Source organism: Osmerus eperlanus, chromosome 6 (assembly GCF_963692335.1).
Source record: "Osmerus eperlanus chromosome 6, fOsmEpe2.1, whole genome shotgun sequence".
Lineage (NCBI taxonomy): Eukaryota > Metazoa > Chordata > Actinopteri > Osmeriformes > Osmeridae > Osmerus > Osmerus eperlanus.
Genome location: NC_085023.1, coordinates 22,000,842 through 22,019,965, shown reverse-complemented (window position 1 = coordinate 22,019,965; position 19,124 = coordinate 22,000,842). Strand labels below are relative to the sequence as shown.

Here is a 19,124-nt window from a genome sequence, read left to right as displayed (position 1 = left end):
CCTCACCTCCCCCTCCCCCGTCCTCCCCTCCTGGAGAGCAGCAGAGGCCTGTAGACCAGTCTCTCCCCTGGGGAGGGGAGCTATGGGGTGGACCCATAGCTCTGTCTCTGCTGGGCTTCCCTGATGCTGAGCCCTCTCCTGGGTCAGCCCATCTCCTCGCCCCCCAATCAGCTCCAGGTGTGAAACTGTCCTCTCTCGCCCTAGGTGCCTTGCTGACCGGCGTGCTGCCCTCTCTCCCCCTCTCTCCCCCCCAGGGGCTGCTCTGAGCTCTACCGCATCCCAATGGTGGAGTACAAGGTGGACAGCGAGGGGATGCCCTGCGAGTACAAGACTCCCTTCAGGAGGAACACAACCTGGCACCGTGTCCCCACGCCGGCCGGAGCCGCGCTCCCCCGGGGCTCCCCCACCATGGGCCCCGAGCGGCCCCAGGCCCAGCAGCTCCTCCAGCAGGCCCAAGCTGCTATCCCACGAAGCACCTCGTTTGACAGGAAGCTGCCTGACGGATCGAGGTAGGGCACCGAACACACACACACATATACACACACACACACACATACACACACACACCTACACACACGCACATACACACATACACACACACACACACAGTGTTGTTACAGGTGTTGTTATGCTGATGGATTAGATTTTGTGTCACTGTTGTGAGTTGAGGTGTGTAAACCTGGTCGTGACTTGAACATGTGACCAGGGGCCCGGCTGGCCCTGACAGGGTGAAGATGTTTGGATATATCATGAAGACAACATTAAGAATGTCCCATCAACTAGAGCAGGGCTCAGGATTCCTGTCTCCCCAGTAGAGATGCCCTCCCTGCATCTGATCACATTATCCCCTAAAATCCCCCTGATGAGGTTCTGTGTTCTGGATGCTTCTTCTGTGCTGGAGTTCTGTGTTGTGTGTGTGTCCCTGGTTCCTCGTTCCTGTACTCCTCAAGGACAGCTGCTCTCTCATATCTCACATTGTTCTTCTCGCAGCCTCTATGCAGGACTGATTTGTGCTCCTAATGACCCCCTGTGGTGGTGATGACCTTTCCTAGGCCGTGTCACCCCCTGTGCCCCCCTCCTGTGTGTGTGTCCCCTGTGTCCCCCCCTGTGCCCCCCCCCCTGTGTCCCCCCCCCCCTGTGTGCCCCCCCCGTGACTCCTGCAGTATAATGGCTGCTTCTCTACCTCTAAGAGTCACCAGCCAGAGAAGCCAGTGAGCTTTCCTTCCCTTCCATCTCTCCCTCCATCCCTCCCCCTGAGGTGACAAGGACACTGATGTGGAGGATCTCATCACAGCCAATTACTCCTGAAACAGAGATGGAGAGGGAGGGAGAAACAGACAGAGAGCCCTTCTCCCGACCCAGACCACTCCAAACAGAGGCAGGAGGCAGGAGAGAGATGTTGTTCAGACCAGACAGAGGGAACCCATAGACGAGGGCTAAACTGGTCTTTCTCATATTCTAGCAAGTGAATTTACATCCAGATTCCCCCAAGCCTTGTGTGTGTGCCTTGTGTGTGTGTGTGTGTGTATGTCTGTCTGTAGGTGACGGTGACTCAGTACTCAGACGACAGCTTACACTGAGCAGTTGTCATTTCCTGCAGGGCTGACGGCAGGCCTGGCCTGTTCATACGAGACAGGCTCAAACCACCAGCTCGCTCCGGGAGCCGCTGTTATTCCAGGAGAGAGAAATGATTTTCAATATCCCCTCCTGAAGCTGTTTAGTTGTGCCGGGGGAGGGCCAGGGGGGGGGGGCTGTCTAACAGCAGAGGCAGCTGCCTCTGTTTCCTTAACAGCAGAGGCAGCTGCCTCTGTTTCCTTAACAGCAGAAAGACAGACTAACAGCTTGGCCGGAGAGGAGGTGTAGACCACCAGGGCTGTTACCAGTTCCTGTTACTAGGGCTGTTACTAAGGCCTGATAGCACAAACATACCACACACACACACTCTCAACAAGAGAGGCTTTCTTCTGCATCTGATTGGTCGGCGGGGGAGTGTGTTGTGGCCTGGCCTCCTCAGCTGGGCCCTGGAGCAACATACAGGGCCCAGCTGACAGGAGACCCACTCCTGTGGGCCGGGAGACCCACTCCTGTGGGTCCTATCCTGTCAGGAAGTTCAGAGTTCATACAAACAACTCTCACCAGCAGGACTCCATCCCCAGGACAAGCGGACAACTTCAAATGTCAAGGGAAGGGTGGCAAAAAAACTGTTATATAATTTCAGCCCCCAGAAGCACTGGAAAGATGTCAGTACTGGCCATGTGATGTTTTTACGTAAGATTAAGTGCATGGTTGAGCACTTTACTGTGTGACAGCTGTGTTAGCTGGCTCCTCTTGGTGGACTGTAGGGTGACTGTGTGTGTGTGTCTTCAGGGCTGTGCTGGACATGGAGAACCCCCAGGTGAGTGTGTGTAACCAGAGCGACCAGCCGTACCGGAGTTCCCCTAGTAACCAGTCGTCCTCCAGTGACCCTGGACCCTGCAGCAGCACAGCCTGGACACAGCAGCACGGATACGACGGGTACGCACACACACACACACACACACCTACTGTACATACACACACCTACTGTACATACACACACCCCTACTGTACACACACACACACACACACCCCTACTGTACACACTCACACACCCCTACTGTACACACACACCCCTACTGTACACACACACACACACCCCTACTGTACACACACACACACACCCCTACTGTACACACACACACACACACACACCCCTACTGTGACAGAAGAAAAGCCAGAATACAGTAAACCTGGCTTGACTACCTGAACAGGCCCCACCCAACCTCAACCAGGAGAGGCTGTGGCAGGGGCCCAAGAGAGGCCAGGCGAGGCCGGGAGCATAACCCCCCCGGACCTAGAGGGTCGGGGGTTCCCCGTATCCTTCTTACCTTTTTTAGCCTTGACCTGTTTGCTTGCCTGTGCCTGTCCTGTTTCTGACCCGGACAAACCAGCGCCTCTCGTCAGCGCCGGCAGGAAACGCCATCTTCAGCTTGACTCAAATGAGCTCAAGTTTCTGACCTGTGATCCTCAATGACTTAGAGAGTCCTCTGAGGGGAGTGTGCTGGCCTGTTCTCTCTGCTGCTGTGTGCTGAGAGCTGTAAACAAGCTGTGACCCTGCCTGTGTTCCTGTCCTGCAGCTGTCCTTCCCCAGTCCTTCAGGAGCGCTCTGGGGAGCTGCAGGGAGAGGGGGACGTGCGGGACAGGGATACCACGCTGGAGAGGACCCGCTCTGCAGGTGAGTCTCTCCTCCCCCTGTGGGACCTGTTAAACTGTGGGGCTTGAATCATGCTGTTGTGTTGTACATGATTTATGGAGGTTGTGACTTATGCATGTGTATGAAACTCTCCTGCCCCCTCTGAACCAATGAGAGGTCATGTCTCTATGAAAGCTCAGCTCTGTGACCTTTGACCTGGGGTGTATCTGTGATCTGGACTTCAGATTCAAGTGGCTGTTGTCTGTCATGCTCTCAGTAAGACAGCTCATCTTACTGCTCTCTCTCTCTCTCTCCTCTCTCCCCCTCTATCTTTCTCTCTCCTCTCTCCCCCTCTATCTATCTCCCCTCTTTCCTTTATCTGCTTTCACTCCTCTCCCTCCCTCCCCCACTCTGCTCGTCTCCCCCCCTGGCGTCTTGTCTGCAGAGGCCAGGTGGCACCTCCCCTCCACCAAGATCCTCAGCTCCCTGAAGCAGAGGGAGGGGAGCAAGGACTCTCCCAGCAAGCTGTCCAGGGTGAGTACCTGGGCCCACGACTTTACCCCTGGCAACAGAGCAGGGGGCTGGGGTGAAACTGCTCACTGCTCTCTCTGTGTGGAAGCTGCTCTCTCTGAGTCTGGAGGGCTTATTTTAATAAGTAGTCTTATGGCTGTGCTCTGCCACGGGTCTGCTGTCTCCTCTGGGCAGTCCTCTGTTTGGTACAGTCCTCTGTTTGGTACAGTCCTCTGATGTACAGCAAACACAAAGCAAACACGCTTCCAGCCGCAGGCTGCCCCGCCCTTGTCCTGACAACTGACCTCACTGTGATGAACACAGCTCACGCCTGAAGCTTTACTGTCTCTTTCTCCTTACACCTCTCTCCCTCTCTCTCTCCCTCCCTCTCTCTCTCTCCCCCCCCCTTTCTCTCTCTCTACCTCCCTCTCTCTTTACCTCTCTCTACCTCTCTCTCCCTTCGCTTTCCTCTCCCTCCATCGCTCTCTCTCTCTCACATTCCTTTCACTTCTCTCTCTCTCTCTCTCTCTCTCTCTCTCTCTCTCTCTCTCTCTCTCTCTCTCTCTCTCTCTCTCTCCCCCCCTTTCTCTCTCTCTACCTCCCTCTCTCTTTACCTCTCTCTACCTCTCTCTCCCTTCGCTTTCCTCTCCCTTCATCGCTCTCTCTCTCTCACATTCCTTTCACTTCTCTCTCTCTCTCTCTCTCTCCCTTCACTTTCCCCTCTCCCTCTCTCCCCCCCCCCCTCCCCCAGACGGGAGATAAGACCTCCAGCCCCTCCAGCAGCAACACCCTCTCAAGTAATGCCTCCAGCAGCAGCGACGACAAGCACTTTGGCTCCGGGGACTTGATGGACCCTGAGCTCTTGGGCCTCACTTACATCAAGGGAGCATCCACAGACAGCGGCATCGACACCAACCCCTGTGGGCCCCCAGGGGCCCGGGTGCTCCAGGGCAGGCTGGTTGAGCAGGCTCTGGTCTGGGGCCCCGAGCACGACGCGGCCTCAGAGGAGGATCATGGGAAGGCTTACCTGCCGCAGGGTCTCGCCTCCGCCATCTTGGCTGGTCATGTGACCGAGGGCAGCATTGGAGACCTCAGCGAGATCTCCTCTCACTCCAGGTACGGTACAGCCACTTCCTGTGTCTTCTACTTCCTGTTTCCTGTCCCAGCAGTATGTGGGGAAGTGTTGTGGCAGTGTGACCTGTGACTGTGCTGAAGGCTGGATGATGTCATTGATGTTTTTCCTCCCAGTGCTCTGGAACACACCACACCAGGAAGTGGACCCTACCATGTCTGTGTTATTGATTTGCCCGTGGGGGTGTATTGTATTCTCTATGGGATTTGACTGGAACCACAATCTATTGAGTTCGAATACACAAACAGAGTAACATATATACCCACAGAAACCTTTCTCTGTTGGTCATCTACATCATTGCCTCATCGGACTGCTGGCCTGTGTGGACTGTGTGCACACACACACACACCACACACACACACCACACACACATGCACAATGGGGATGGTTGCAGGTTGACCTTTTCGTCCAGCTGTGAGCCTCTCTGTTGATCGCAGGCCGGGGCCTTCCTGCTGGGGGGTGACCACAACAAGCCCCTCCCCCCGAACACAGGCTTTATTACAGCTTAGGATCTGGTCATCATGTTTTCCTGTCCTGGTCACTCCCAGCCCAGTTCTTGTTGTTCTGCTGTGGTTCTGCTGTTGTTCTGTGTGGGTCATCTGTTCCTCTGGTTCTGCTGTGGTCAGCGGCTCACACCACTCAGGCAGTCCCCTGGCTCGTGGGGCACGCTACTGTACCTCCGCCGACTCCGCCCGCGTCTACACCATCCCCCAGACCGGCTCAGGGGCGGGGCTAGGCTACTCCGCCCCCCAGACAGGTGCAGGGGCGGGGCTAAGTTCGGAGGCCTGTGGACAGACACAACCCCTGCCTGGTGCCAAGAACTCTGAAGACATACCCCGTCCTGAAGAGCCTGCCATGTCAGAGTGTGGGTGAGTGTGTGAGTTTGTGTGTGTGCGTGTGTGTGTGTGTGTGTGTGTGAGCGTGTGTGTGTGTGTGTGTGAGCGTGTGTGTGTGAGCGTGTGTGTGTGTGTGTGAGCGTGTGTGTGTGAGCGTGTGTGTGTGGCTGAGTGTGTGTGTCCAGATGTCCACAGCCCTGGCAGGGTTCACTAGTGGGTATTGACCCAGGCTGTGAGAAACACACACCTCCAAACCTGCTCCTGTAGATGACAGCCTCACACACACACACAGACAGTGATGAGTTACTGGGTCAGATTAAATGGTGATCTGTAGGATACCGGGGGCCTTTGTAAGATGTGTGTGTGGGTGTGCGCGCCTGTGTGTGTGTGTGTGTGTGTGCGAGCGTGTTTCAGTGTCTTCAGGACAGAGGGGGAGAGAGGAGGCTCCATGAGGGTTTCGTCCTGTGCTGCAGTTGCAGTAATCTGATTTAGCGGGGCTCATGTAGCACTTCCAGCCTGAGTGATTGATAGCATGCTGTAGTCATCTGCTCCCGCCTTATGAAGAAGGCCCCTAATGCTGTTAACGCCCCCCACTGTTAGTCTAGATCATTCCTATGGTTTCATTTCTTCTTACATAACCAAGGTTCTTGATAAATGGCCTAATAATGCACACAGTTATTGTCTAATCATGTAATTAAGTTTTCCTTTCATTCCAGAAAGTTTCCTTGTCTCTGCCTAACATGTCCTAACCTCTGGCTGTGCTTCTCTCTGCTGTTTCTGTGTCTCCTGCTTGTTCCAGGGGAGCAGACAGTTTCTTAGCTTTCCTCCTTAACACGCTGTCTGAGCGCTCCAGGTACACACTCACTGTCACCCTCACCACTCCTCTGCTGTAACAGCCCCCCTCCCCTCCTCTCCCTTCTCTCCTCCCCAGCCCCCCTCCCCTCCTCTCCCTTCTCTCCTCCCCAGCCCTCCTCCCCGGTCCTGTCCCCTGGTCAGGGACAACCTGCCTCTCTAACCAGAGACCGACATCTCTCTAACCTCTCTTCCCCTCCTCCTCTTCCTCCTCTCACAGAGCTTGGCTGCCTCCTTCACAGCCCCCTGCCTGGCTCCACCTCCTGTCCCTCACCCCCTCCCTCACCCCCTCCCTCACCCCCTCCCTCACCCCCTCCCTCCCCCGGACTAACATCTTCAGCAGGACTCAGAGCTGCCCCCTCGTGTCTCCAATGCTAAGATGCCCCCTGTCCCTCTGATTGGTGGCAACAGTATTTACCAAACAGCTGGGCTCCCTTTGAGCCCTCGCTGTGCTGTGTGAGGGCCCCCTGCCCCCGCGGCCCCCAGCGCTGACCCTTGGCTGTGTGTCCCTGCAGGCAGCTTTACGCCCAAGAGGCCTGTCAACGACAGGTGGGGGAGAGGGGGGCCGGGGGCCTCCAGGGGCTGTCCAAGGAGGAGTACCTGAAGATGATGCTGCCTGACAGCCCCCCGGGGGACGAGGGCCCCCGCAAGGTGAGGCTGGCTGCTGTACACACACTCTGGTGCTGTACATGTGGAAACACTGGAAACACACACACACATCAGCATACACACACTCTGGTGCTGTACATGTGGAAACACTGCAAACACACACACACATCAGCATACACACACTCTCAGAACACACAGGCACACACAGCAGCCCGTGGCGAGAATGAGGTACTACACTGATGTGTGTGTGTGTGTGTGTGTGCGCTGATGTAGACAAGGTCTCTGGCCTGGTAGTGAGCAGGAGCCAGGAACACAGCTGATAACCTCACCATGACAACACAGCTGATAACCTCACCATGACAACACAACTGATAACCTCACCATGACAACACAACTGATAACCTCACCATGACAACACAACTGATAACCTCACCATGACAACACAACTGATAACCTCACCATGACAACACAACTGATAACCTCACCATGACAACACAACTGATAACCTCACCATGACAACACAACTGATAACCTCACCATGACAACACAACTGATAACCTCACCATGACAACACAACTGATAACCTCACCATGACAACACAACTGATAACCTCACCATGACAACACAACTGATAACCTCACCATGACAACCAAGGAAGACCCGGACCCACATCTGCTGCCTATCAGCCTGTCCTCCTCCTCTCCTCCTCCTCTCCTCCTCTCTTCCTCCTCCTCTCCTCCTCCTCCTCTCCTCCTGTTCTCCTCCTCCTCCTCTCCTCCCCTCCTCTCCTCCTCCTCTCCTCCTCTTCATCTCCTCCTCCTGTCCTCCTCCTCCTCTCCTCTTCCTCAGGGCAGCAGTGTCTGGTCTTGTGTGTTCCAGGTCTGTTTTCCTTGCTTGGTTGGCAGAGATGAAAGGCAGGAAGTTGGAGAGAGAGCAGAACGTCCCTGGGTCCTGGAGACTCTATTCATTGCATCTTGAGTCGACCTCCGATCCATTATCTCCCAGTAGAGGCCCTGGAGATGTTAGCTGGGGTTAGTCTTGGATGAGGCTCAACTCGGATTCAAAGCCGTTCCGCCTCAGAGTAGAACCCGTCTCCAGGCTGTGTCCCTCAGTCACACAGCACACAGCAGCTGCTTACAGCTTCAACATCACAGCCACTCAAATGGCCAGGCATGCTGTCATTTTCATTTGCATCTAACCTAAAACGGGTGGATCAGTTCAGTGATACCATTTCATTCCACCTGGTTTCATTTACGTTCTGTTTTATTTTCCCACGGAGGAGAACGAGCTGTAATCAGCGGAGGGCTTGGTGTGTTCAGCCAGGCTGTCGGCAGACCAAGACATCCACCTTTCAGCTTCAACCCAGGCCACACCTGTGTAGCCCATTTAGACACACTTCATTTGAAACCTTGACGATGACACCGGTTTGATTAAATCACTATTAGCAGTGGAAAGCTCATGGCAGAGTCCTGCTAAGCAGGGCAGAGCGTCAGGTCCTGGGAAGGGGGAGGTGGGGGTGTGGGGGGGGGGGGGGGAAGGAGGGAGGTGGGGGTGAGGGGGGGGGGGGGGGGGAAGGAGGGAGGTGGGGGTGAGGGGGGGGGGGGGGGAAGGAGGGAGGTGGGGGTGAGGGGGGGAGGGAAGGAGGGAGGAGGGAGGTGGGGGTGGAGGTGGTTGCTCCCTGAACTCTGTCAGTGTCAATGCTTGTAGACATGTACCCTGCATACTCCCTCTCATCCCCTCTCTCTCTTTCATCCCCTCTCTCTCCCCCAGATGTCAGCGGCAGAGAGCCTGTCACCACGGCGATCCCTGTACCGTACCCTGTCAGATGAGAGCGTGTGCAGTACGCGTAAGGGCTCGTCTTACAGCAGCTCCCACAGCTCTGCTCTGGACCAGGCCAGCGACATCCTGTTCAGCAGCACCCCGCCCTACCACACCACCCTGCCCCCCCGCAGGCCCTACCACACCACCCTGCCCCCCCGCAGGCACCCCGGGGGGGGGCTGAGGAGTGAGTGACCACCCAGACACACACACACACACACACACACACACACACACCCAGACACACACACACACACACACACACACTCACACACACACACACACACACACACACACACACACACACACACACACACACACACACACACACACACACACACGCTCACACACACACTCACACACACACACTCACACACACACACACTCACACGGTCCCAGCCTCGGCCTGGGCTGTCCCCTGCCTCCGCCCGACACAGCCACTTCATTGAAACAGCGGGAGACGAGGTTTGCTGTCTGTGTTACACCGACATCTGTGTCGCCTGCAGCTACGCTGTGGCCTGCAGCTACCTGTGGCCTGCAGCTACCTGTGGCCCCGGCTGAGGAGACTGACCGCTGCAGCTCAGCTGATGTCAACAACATGCTCATTCTCCATAAGGCTGCATACTGTCCTGTCACACACAATGTCCCATTCACTCATCAATTCCTGCCTGCCTGCCTTTCTGTTTGTCTGTCTGTCTGCCTGTCCTCTGTTTTAGTCCCTGGTCCTCCTCAGTGTGTGTGTGTGTGTGTGTGTGTGTGTGTGTGTGTGTGTGTGTGTGTGTGTGTGTGTGTGAGTGTGTGTGTGTGTGTGTGTGTGCGTGTGTGGTGAGAGAGAGAGCGCTCTGCAGCGCAGTGTTCTGCCTCCCCCTTGTGAAGCTTTGCTCTGAAGGTCTCTGATTGTTTTGAAGGATAGCAGCTCTCTCTCTCTCCAAAACATCCCTTTTAGCAGAGTATCAATCTGACTCTCTGAGAAGGAAGGGAGAGGGAAGGGAGAGGGAAGGGAGAGGGAAGGGAGAGGGAAGGTGTTTAGCATCACCTCCAGCACTGCCTTGCTCCAGCACTGTCCTCCCTCCCTCCCTCCCTACCCCTCTCTCTCTTCCTCCCTCTCTCTCTTCCTCCCTCTCTCTCTTCCTCCCTCCCTCCCTACCCCTCTCTCTCTTCCTCCCTCCCTCCCTACCCCTCTCTCTCTTCCTCCCTCTCTCTCTTCCTCTATTTGATCGTTTCTGAAAGCCCATGTGAAATGCCAGCTTGTTTATTGCATTCGCTGTCTGTCGGGGAGGAGAGGGATGCAGAGAAGGAGTGGGAGGGAGAGGGGAGCAGAGAGAGGCAGAGAGGAAAAGGCAGCGGTGATTGAAACATGAAGACATTCACTCAGACAAGTCATTTATCAGCCCTCAGACGCCTCCCGCTGAGCTGCGCACCGGGCGGAGGTGTGAAGACGTCCTCAAACACCCCTCTCCTCCTCTCCTCTCCTCCCCCTCTCCTCCTCTCTTCCCCCTCTCCTCCTCTCTTCCCCCTCTCCTCCTCTCCTCCCCCTCTCCTCCTCTCTTCCCCCTCTCCTCCTCTCTTCCCCCTCTCCTCCAGTTAGCCTGCTCTCCCCCTCTCCTCCCCCTCTCCTCCTCTCTTCCCCCTCTCCTCCTCTCTTCCCCCTCTCATCCTCTCCTCCCCCTCTCCTCCTCTCTTCCCCCTCTCCTCCTCTCTTCCTCCTCTCTTCCCCCTCTCCTCCTCTCCTCCCCCTCTCCTCCTCTCTTCCCCCTCTCCTCCTCTCCTCCCCCTCTCCCCCTCTCCTCCTCTCTTCCCCCTCTCCTCCTCTCTTCCCCCTCTCCTCCTCTCCTCCCCCTCTCCTCCTCTCTTCCCCCTCTCCTCCTCTCCTCCCCCTCTCCTCCTCTCCTCCCCCTCTCCTCTCCTCCCCCTCTCCTCCTCTCTTCCCCCTCTCCTCCTCTCTTCCCCCTCTCCTCCAGTTAGCCTGCTCTCCTCCTCTCTTCACCCTCTCCTCCTCTCTTCCTCCTCTCCTCCTCTCTTCCTCCTCTCTTCCCCCTCTCCTCCAGCTAGCCTGCTCTCCTCCTCTCTTCCTCCTCTCCTCCTCCCTTCCTCCTCTCTTCACCCTCTCCTCCTCTCTTCCCCCTCTCCTCCTCTCTTCCCCCTCTCCTCCTCTCTACCTCCTCTCTTCCCCCTCTCTTCCCCCTCTCCTCCTCTCTTCCCCCTCTCCACCAGTTAGCCTGCTCTCCTCCTCTCTTCCCCCCTCCTCCTCTCTTCCTCCTCTCTTCCCCCTCTCCTCCTCTCTTCCCCCTCTCCTCCTCTCTTCCTCCTCTCTTCCCCCTCTCCTCCTCTCTTCCTCCTCTCCTCCTCTCTTCCTCCTCTCTTCACCCTCTCCTCCTCTCTTCCCCCTCTCCTCCTCTCTTCCACCTCTCCTCCTCTCTTCCCCCTCTCCTCCTCTCTTCCCCCTTTCCTCCTCTCTTCCTCCTCTCTTCCCCCTCTCCTCCTCTCTTCCCCCTCTCCTCCTCTCTTCCTCCTCTCTCCCTCCTCTCTTCCCCCTCTCCTCCTCTCTTCCCCCTCTCCTCCTCTCTTCCCCCTCTCCTCCTCTCCTCCCCCTCTCCTCCTCTCTTCCCCCTCTCCTCCTCTCCTCCCCCTCTCCCCCTCTCCTCCTCTCTTCCCCCTCTCCTCCTCTCTTCCCCCTCTCCTCCTCTCCTCCCCCTCTCCTCCTCTCTTCCCCCTCTCCTCCTCTCCTCCCCCTCTCCTCCTCTCCTACCCCTCTCCTCTCCTCCCCCTCTCCTCCTCTCTTCCCCCTCTCCTCCTCTCTTCCCCCTCTCCTCCAGTTAGCCTGCTCTCCTCCTCTCTTCACCCTCTCCTCCTCTCTTCCTCCTCTCCTCCTCTCTTCCTCCTCTCTTCCCCCTCTCCTCCAGCTAGCCTGCTCTCCTCCTCTCTTCCTCCTCTCCTCCTCCCTTCCTCCTCTCTTCACCCTCTCCTCCTCTCTTCCCCCTCTCCTCCTCTCTTCCCCCTCTCCTCCTCTCTACCTCCTCTCTTCCCCCTCTCTTCCCCCTCTCCTCCTCTCTTCCCCCTCTCCACCAGTTAGCCTGCTCTCCTCCTCTCTTCCCCCTCTCCTCCTCTCTTCCTCCTCTCTTCCCCCTCTCCTCCTCTCTTCCCCCTCTCCTCCTCTCTTCCTCCTCTCTTCCCCCTCTCCTCCTCTCTTCCCCCTCTCCTCCTCTCTTCCTCCTCTCCTCCTCTCTTCCTCCTCTCTTCACCCTCTCCTCCTCTCTTCCCCCTCTCCTCCTCTCTTCCCCCTCTCCTCCTCTCTTCCCCCTTTCCTCCTCTCTTCCTCCTCTCTTCCCCCTCCCCTCCTCTCTTCCCCCTCTCCTCCTCTCTTCCTCCTCTCTCCCTCCTCTCTTCCCCCTCTCCTCCTCTCTTCCCCCTCTCCTCCTCTCTTCCCCCTCTCCTCCTCTCTTCCTCCTCTCTCCCTCCTCTCCTCCTCTCTTCCCCCTCTCCCCCTCTCTTCCTCCTCTCCTTGAGGGTACCAGAGGAAGTTGTTTGCACGCTTGTGTGTGGATGCTTATCTGGATAGATTTAGAAAGCCTCATATTAGCAACTAAGATTGGGGCGAGCACTCTCCAGGGAAGAACCTTCTGGAACTATAAGGATGTGTATGATCAGGGGCTTGATGTGTGCAGGGCTGAGTGGAGGTAGATATGACCAATGAGGAGAAGGGAGGACGAGGAGTTAAAAGCTATAAACCCCCCTCCCTCCCATCCTCCCTTCCTCCCCCCTCGAGCCCCACTTGTACCCCCGCCCCCCGGGCAGTCCTGCCCCCCGGGCAGCCTCTCCCTGGTGTGAGTGTCCTGGCAGCTGGCCCCAGACCCTGACCCGAGTCCTGTGTGTCTCTGCAGATGATCTGTGGTTCTCTGACGGCTCCCTGGCTGATAGGTGCAAGTCCGGCGACCCGGGGCTCATGCCCCTGCCAGACCCCACCACCGGGCTGGACTGGTCCCACCTGGTCGATGCTGCGCGCGCCTTCGAAGGTAGCTCACCTGCTGTGCCTTTCACTGCTGCTGGCCTTGCGTGTGTGAGAGACTGTGTGTGTGAGAGACTGTGTGTGTGAGAGACTGTGTGTGTGAGAGACTGTGTGTGTGAGGTTCAAGCACTGTTCGTGACTTGTGGCACTGTCTCCTCAAATCCCCGTTCCCTGGTCCCCGTTCCCTGGTTCCAAGCCTTTAACTTGGGATAAGTGGACCCTCGTTCATGGCCCATTTTCACCATAAATCCCAGCAAGACTCCACTCAGACAGAGTGCACTAACTACCGCCTCTCACAGTTAAGCACTTGGTTGCCAGGTTGGGTAATTGCAGCCCCTTTCTGGGCCCTGGCCGTTAGGAGTTTGGGTGTACTATCAGGGATGACAGAGGCTCTCCCCTTCTCCCTCCCCCCTGTGTGTGTGAGGGTGTGTGAGGGTGTGTCAGGGTGTGTGAGGTTGTGCCAGGGTGTAACATGAGTGAAGGAAGGTTGTGTTGTGTTGGAGGGCTGACCAGAATCCATCATCATTATTTCTCATTACCACTGGCATGTCTGTAGACAACATATTACATACGCACTGTATATGCTTATTACACGGCCTTGAATACTCGTTCCTGATTGGTAAATGATGGCATTCCAGGGTCTGTTAATTCTGAACGGACACTTTTTTTTTGCAGAAGCAAAAAAAAAACATCCAATAATTTATAAATAAACATTTTTTGTCCAATTATTGATTTCTTCAGTAAGTCGCCATGTAATAAGATGGATGGTGCACATTTGCCATTTAGCAGAAATGACCATTTCACTTCACATGATCCCATCATCGTGTACAGATGAACGGTGGTGTTTCTTCTCCTGTCACCAGGGTCCCCCAGGTCCTGGTGGTCTGGATCCAGGCTGTTGGGGAGGTCCTGGTGGTCTGGATCCAGGCTGTTGGGGAGGTCCTGGTGGTCTGGATCCAGGCTGTTGGGTGCTGGTACTGGGAGACGCAGGTGGACAAGGCTTCAGGTTTTTTTCTCTGGTGAACTGAACGTTTCCTGACAGTCAGATTTTCTGTGCTGATATCTCTGCTCTGGTTAATCTCAAAGACCAAACCATGGAACAAGAGAGACCATTCATATGGAAATCCCAACCTGCTCTCTCTCTCTGTCTCTCTCTTTCTCACATCATCCAAACCCCAGTTTGAGAAGCCTTTGTCTTGGATGGGATTTGGTTTCATTTGGGCTAAATTAACAGCGAGGCAGTTTTAATCTCTTTTATATGAATATGCAGATCCTCCTCCTGAGGTCTCACACTGAAGCCAGAGAGAGAGGGAGGGTCTGGGGGAGAGAGCAGCATTCAGCAGGCATGGACTCCCTGCTGACACTACATTTACATTTAGTCATTTAGCAGACGCTCTTATCCAGAGCGACTTACAGTAAGTACAGGGACATTCCCCCCTGAGGCAAGTAAGGTGAAGTGCCTTGCCCAAGGACACAACGTCATTTGACACGGCCGGAAATCGAACTGACAACCTTCAGATTACTAGCCCGATTCCCTAACCGCTCAGCCACCTGACTCCCACTAGCTGGGTGTGGTGCGGTGGAGGTTAACGTGTGTGTGTGTGTGTGTGTGTGTGTGTGTGTGTGTGTGTGTGTGTGTGTGTGTGTGTGTGTGTGTGTGTGTGTGTGTGTGTGTGTGTGTGTGTGTGTGTGTGTGTGTGTGTGTGTGTGTGTGTGTGTGTGTGTGTGCGTGTGTGTGTGTGTGTGTGTGTGTGTGTGTGTGAGTGTGTGTGTGTGCGCTCCCCAGACCAGCGTGTGGCCTCCTTCTGCACCATGACAGATATGCAGAGAGCCGAGGCTCTGCAGATCTCCCAGGAGCTGACCCGCCGTGTGGCCGCCGCAGAGGGAGCAGCTCTGCAGGCAGGGTGAGGAACCTGTACACACACACTCACACACACACACACTCACACACACACTCACACACACACACACACACACACTCACACACTCACACACACACACACACACACACACACTCACACACACACTCACACACACACACTCACACACATACACACTCTCTCACACACATACAAGGCCAACAGTGTGTGGTGTTGTAGCCTGTGTGCTGGTCTCCTCCAGAAGCTGTCCTGCCACGCTGACGGGGAAGGTGAACCAGCTGGAGGTTATCCTGAGACAGCTCCAGTACGACCTCCACAAGGTGCTCTCTCTCTCTCTCTCTCTCTCACCCACACACTCCTCTCCCTCTCTCTCTCTCACCCACACACTCCTCTCTCTCTCACCCACACACTCCTCTCCCTCTCTCTCTCTCACCCACACACTTCTCTCTATCTCACCCACACACTCCTCTCTCTCTCACCCACACACTCCTCTCCCTCTCTCTCTCTCACCCACACACTTCTCTCTATCTCACCCACACACTTCTCTCTATCTCACCCACACACTCCTCTCTCTCTCACCCACACACTCCTCTCCCTCTCTCTCTCTCACCCACAGACTCCTCTCTCACCCACACACTCCTCTCCCTCTCTCTCTCTCACCCACACACTCCTCTCTCACCCACACACTCCTCTCCCTCTCTCTCACCCACACACTCCTCTCTCACCCACACACTCCTCTCCCTCTCTCTCACCCACACACTCCTCTCTCACCCACACACTCCTCTCCCTCTCTCTCTCTCACATTCCTCTCAACAGCTGGGCTGTTTTGGGAGGATCTCAGAGCTAAACAGTGAGATGACGGGGTAATGGAAGCTCTGAATGGCTCATCTGCTTAATCTAATATCCTGCTTCCCTGCCTCATCGTGTACTGGTCGAACGTTTGTCCACCTCCTCTAATGTGTTTGTCTGAAGAGAGGAAACCCTCTCAGGCCTGATGCGAGTCTGTTGTTGTCCAGGAGAAGGAGGACAAGGCCGTCCTGCAGGTGGAGGTTCAGCACCTGAGGCAGGACAACATGCGTCTGCAGGTGGAGAGCCAGACGGCAGCCGCGCAGCTCAGGAAGTTCACAGAGTGGTTCTTCCACACCATCGACAAGAAGCCCTGAGAGCCCCCATCCCTCCCTGCCCCTCCTGCCCCCATCCCTCCCTGCCCCTCCTGCCTCCATCCCTCCCTGCCCCTCCTGCCTCCATCCCTCCCTGCCCCTCCTGCCTCCATCCCTCCCTGCCCCTCCTGCCTCCATCCCTCCCTGCCCCTCCTGCCTCCATCCCTCCCTGCCCCTCCTGCCTCCATCCCTCCCTGCCCCTCCTGCCCCCATCCCTCCCTGCCCCTCCTGCCTCCATCCCTCCCTGCCCCTCCTGCCCCCATCCCTCCCTGCCCCTCCTGCCCCCATCCCTCCCTGCCCCTCCTGCCTCCATCCCTCCCTGCCCCTCCTGCCCCCATCCCTCCCTGCCCCTCCTGCCCCCATCCCTCCCTGCCCCTCCTGCCCCCATCCCTCCCTGCCCCTCCTGCCCCCATCCCTCCCTGCCCCCATCCCTCCCTGCCCCTCCTGCCCCCATCCCTCCCTGCCCCCATCCCTCCCTGCCCCTCCTGCCCCCATCCCTCCCTGCCCCCATCCCTCCCTGCCCCTCCTGCCCCCATCCCTCCCTGCCCCTCCTGCCCCCATCCCTTCCTGCCCCTCCTGCCCCCATCCCTCCCTGCCCCTCCTGCCCCCACCCCTTCCTGCCCCTCCTGCCCCCACCCCTTCCTGCCCCTCCTGCCCCCATCCCTCCCTGCCCCTCCTGCCTCCATCCCTCCCTGCCCCTCCTGCCCCCACCCCTTCCTGCTCCTCCTGCCCCCATCCCTCACTGCCCCTCCTGCCTCTGCCCCTCCTGCCTCCACCCCTTCCTGCCCCTGCTGCCCCCGCCCCTCCTGCCCCTCCTCGGCCCCTGGGACCTGCAGACCTCCTAGAGGCTGTCTCGGGGCCTGCGGAGGAAGAACTCTGACTGGCGTCTTGGAGAGGCTTGGTTGATCCTGTATCCCTCTGGGACAGACTGTATCAGGTACCTGCCTGCTTCACCGGGACAAACCTACAGTAATGGAATGTAAAGCCTTCAAAGTCCTGTACTGTAGCTTCACATCTGAACTGAACCCTATTCTACTGGACTGAACACACTGTCACTCAACTGTTACCATGGCACCCGGGGAATTTCCCTTCTCCATGGAGACAAAGAGCAGGAAAGGAGGGGAGGAGGAGGAGGAGGAGGAGGAGGAGGAGGAGGAGGAGGAGGAGGAGGAATGTTCTGGACATAATGAAGTGGTACTTACTGTCTGCTCACACCAAGAGGGGCCACATGTGTAGGAGGAAACAAAGCGTGGAAAAAATGAATGTAGCTCAACTGAGATCTATTTTTGCTGGACTTTCTGGTTCCTAGTTCCCAAAGTCACAACCATTTAGAGTCCTGATGTTTGATCCCAGCACTTTTTTCCACTTGTGCTTTCTTTTCCTCAGTGTTGTAAAATAGGGTCATATGGCAGTAACTTTGATGTTTCAAGTTTTTCTCCCTACACATATGAAAAATGTTTGTCAGTAGTTTATATCCAGTGTCACAATGTCCTAGCAATAACAAAGTGGTAGTAACAAAACTGTGTTTTTAAAAGTTAGCACAAACGTGAACAGTACCGGTTGTATTTGACATGTATTTATATAACAGGAAGAGAGTGTGCCTAAAACATGGTGGTCTCAAAGAATCGTTTCTCTTGAGTTTTCATTCTTGATGGTGAACACATGCCTTGTCCACGGCACACACACACCTAGTGTGAGTCAGCAAACCTAATCACAGCAACTATCTGTTATGCAGTGGTTTCTAAAACATGGTCAGAACTCACAATGCCAAAAGGTTTTTAGTTTAGTTTTTCTGTACAGATCCTCCACAGAAGTGTCTTGTGTTTAACAGCATTATTTAAGCTTATTCAACCTAAAGTTGTTTATTTTACAAAGTTTTTTTCTGCACTAAGGGGAGAGGTTCTGCTATGTTGTAAAGTGTGTAGCTTGCCAGGGCAAACTTATATATTTAAATATATAAATGATGATTTTGGGGGAGATTCCAACATTTGGATGCTGCTAGATCACAGTTTGTTGGTGTGTATGCTTTTACAGATGTGTCTCGTGAAACTGGCTCATCTCTGATGGGAACATGGTTACTTTTTTCTTTTTTTAAATAAATGTAGTTTGAAAAGAATGGATGGAGCTTACTGTGTTTTTGTTTTGTAATCTGACCCAACGTGATACGACTGTAAATCTAATCAGACCTTTCAGATGATGTACCTCACAAATCACCAGTACCTGAGATATACTTTGAAGTGGAACCGTGAACCCTCCGCAGGCCCCGACACCCGGGGAGGCGGGAGGGACACGCAGAAGCCACCGAACAGGAAGAGGACCGGCTCTGGGGATTACCCGGTACCCGGGCCCGGGCTGGGGGGATAACAGAATTAGGGTAAACGCTTCCATCCTGGACATGTGGCAGCAGCATGGAGGAGGAGAAGGAGGAGAAGATTAAAAACTGCCAAGTTGGATATTTAATAGCAGGTGGCATTCTCTCAAAATGTTGTTTTCCAGAATGGATAGAAACTTAGTTCAGCACCATGTCAGAGAGTCATTTTAGTTAAAGGCGCTCTCAGCAAAGCACACTATTATTTCACGTGTATTTTTTATTTCCCACCCTAACTACTCCCTCAGTTTTCACACTACGTAGACATCAAAGATGTCAAAATGTGCGCCTCATTCCTGAATGTGTTGCTGTTACTTTCTGGATGGTTCCATTGCACATTTTAGGGAATATTTTGTGTCAAAGTGCTGCTAAGGGTATCTAACTAGCTTAGTCCGAAACATTGCAACAGTGTTGCCAATTTAGTGACTTTTCACCTTCCCTAGCGACAAAAATCTCGTCAAGCGACAAATCTGGCGACTTCGTCAACATCTGTTCTGGGAGCAGAAGCACTGAGACCACAGCTTGTTTGTCACCAGATCTCTACTGTGAGAGTGTGGGCCCCAACTAAATGACAGATGCTGTTTTCACCGTAGGGACAGTGCAAAAAAAGTTATTGAATAATTAATTGTAATCCTTATCTTTTTTGGGAGGGGGAAGTGTGGGTGGAGATCAATTAAATGTGTTTGCTTCCTGCTACAGTAAGCCTTGAGCCCAGCTGGAAGGACATGGGGTTTTTGGGTAA

At 55.3% G+C, this 19,124-nt stretch overlaps 1 protein-coding gene across 4 annotated transcripts in view; it reads left to right on the top strand.

Annotated features, from left to right (window-relative positions):
* The window catches only part of LOC134022682 (signal-induced proliferation-associated 1-like protein 2), a 71,281-nt gene extending 55,119 nt beyond the window's left edge, over positions 1–16,162 (top strand). Inside the window, exons 10-22 of one of the 4 annotated variants that reach the window (XM_062464408.1) lie at positions 255–509; positions 2,368–2,514; positions 3,156–3,253; positions 3,657–3,745; positions 4,473–4,837; positions 5,480–5,722; positions 6,489–6,542; positions 7,057–7,192; positions 8,921–9,155; positions 12,850–12,981; positions 14,761–14,878; positions 15,099–15,174; positions 15,871–16,162. In XM_062464408.1, coding sequence (XP_062320392.1) covers positions 255–509; positions 2,368–2,514; positions 3,156–3,253; positions 3,657–3,745; positions 4,473–4,837; positions 5,480–5,722; positions 6,489–6,542; positions 7,057–7,192; positions 8,921–9,155; positions 12,850–12,981; positions 14,761–14,878; positions 15,099–15,174; positions 15,871–16,017 — 2,095 coding nt within the window. In that variant the 3' untranslated portion in view covers positions 16,018–16,162. Of the gene's footprint in view, positions 1–254; positions 510–2,367; positions 2,515–3,155; positions 3,254–3,656; positions 3,746–4,472; positions 4,838–5,479; positions 5,723–6,488; positions 6,543–7,056; positions 7,193–8,920; positions 9,156–12,849; positions 12,982–14,760; positions 14,879–15,095; positions 15,175–15,870 lie in introns of all 4 variants that reach the window. The other 3 variants (XM_062464407.1, XM_062464410.1, XM_062464411.1) reach the window with 3 other exon arrangements.
* The last annotated feature ends 2,962 nt before the right edge of the window (positions 16,163–19,124 follow it).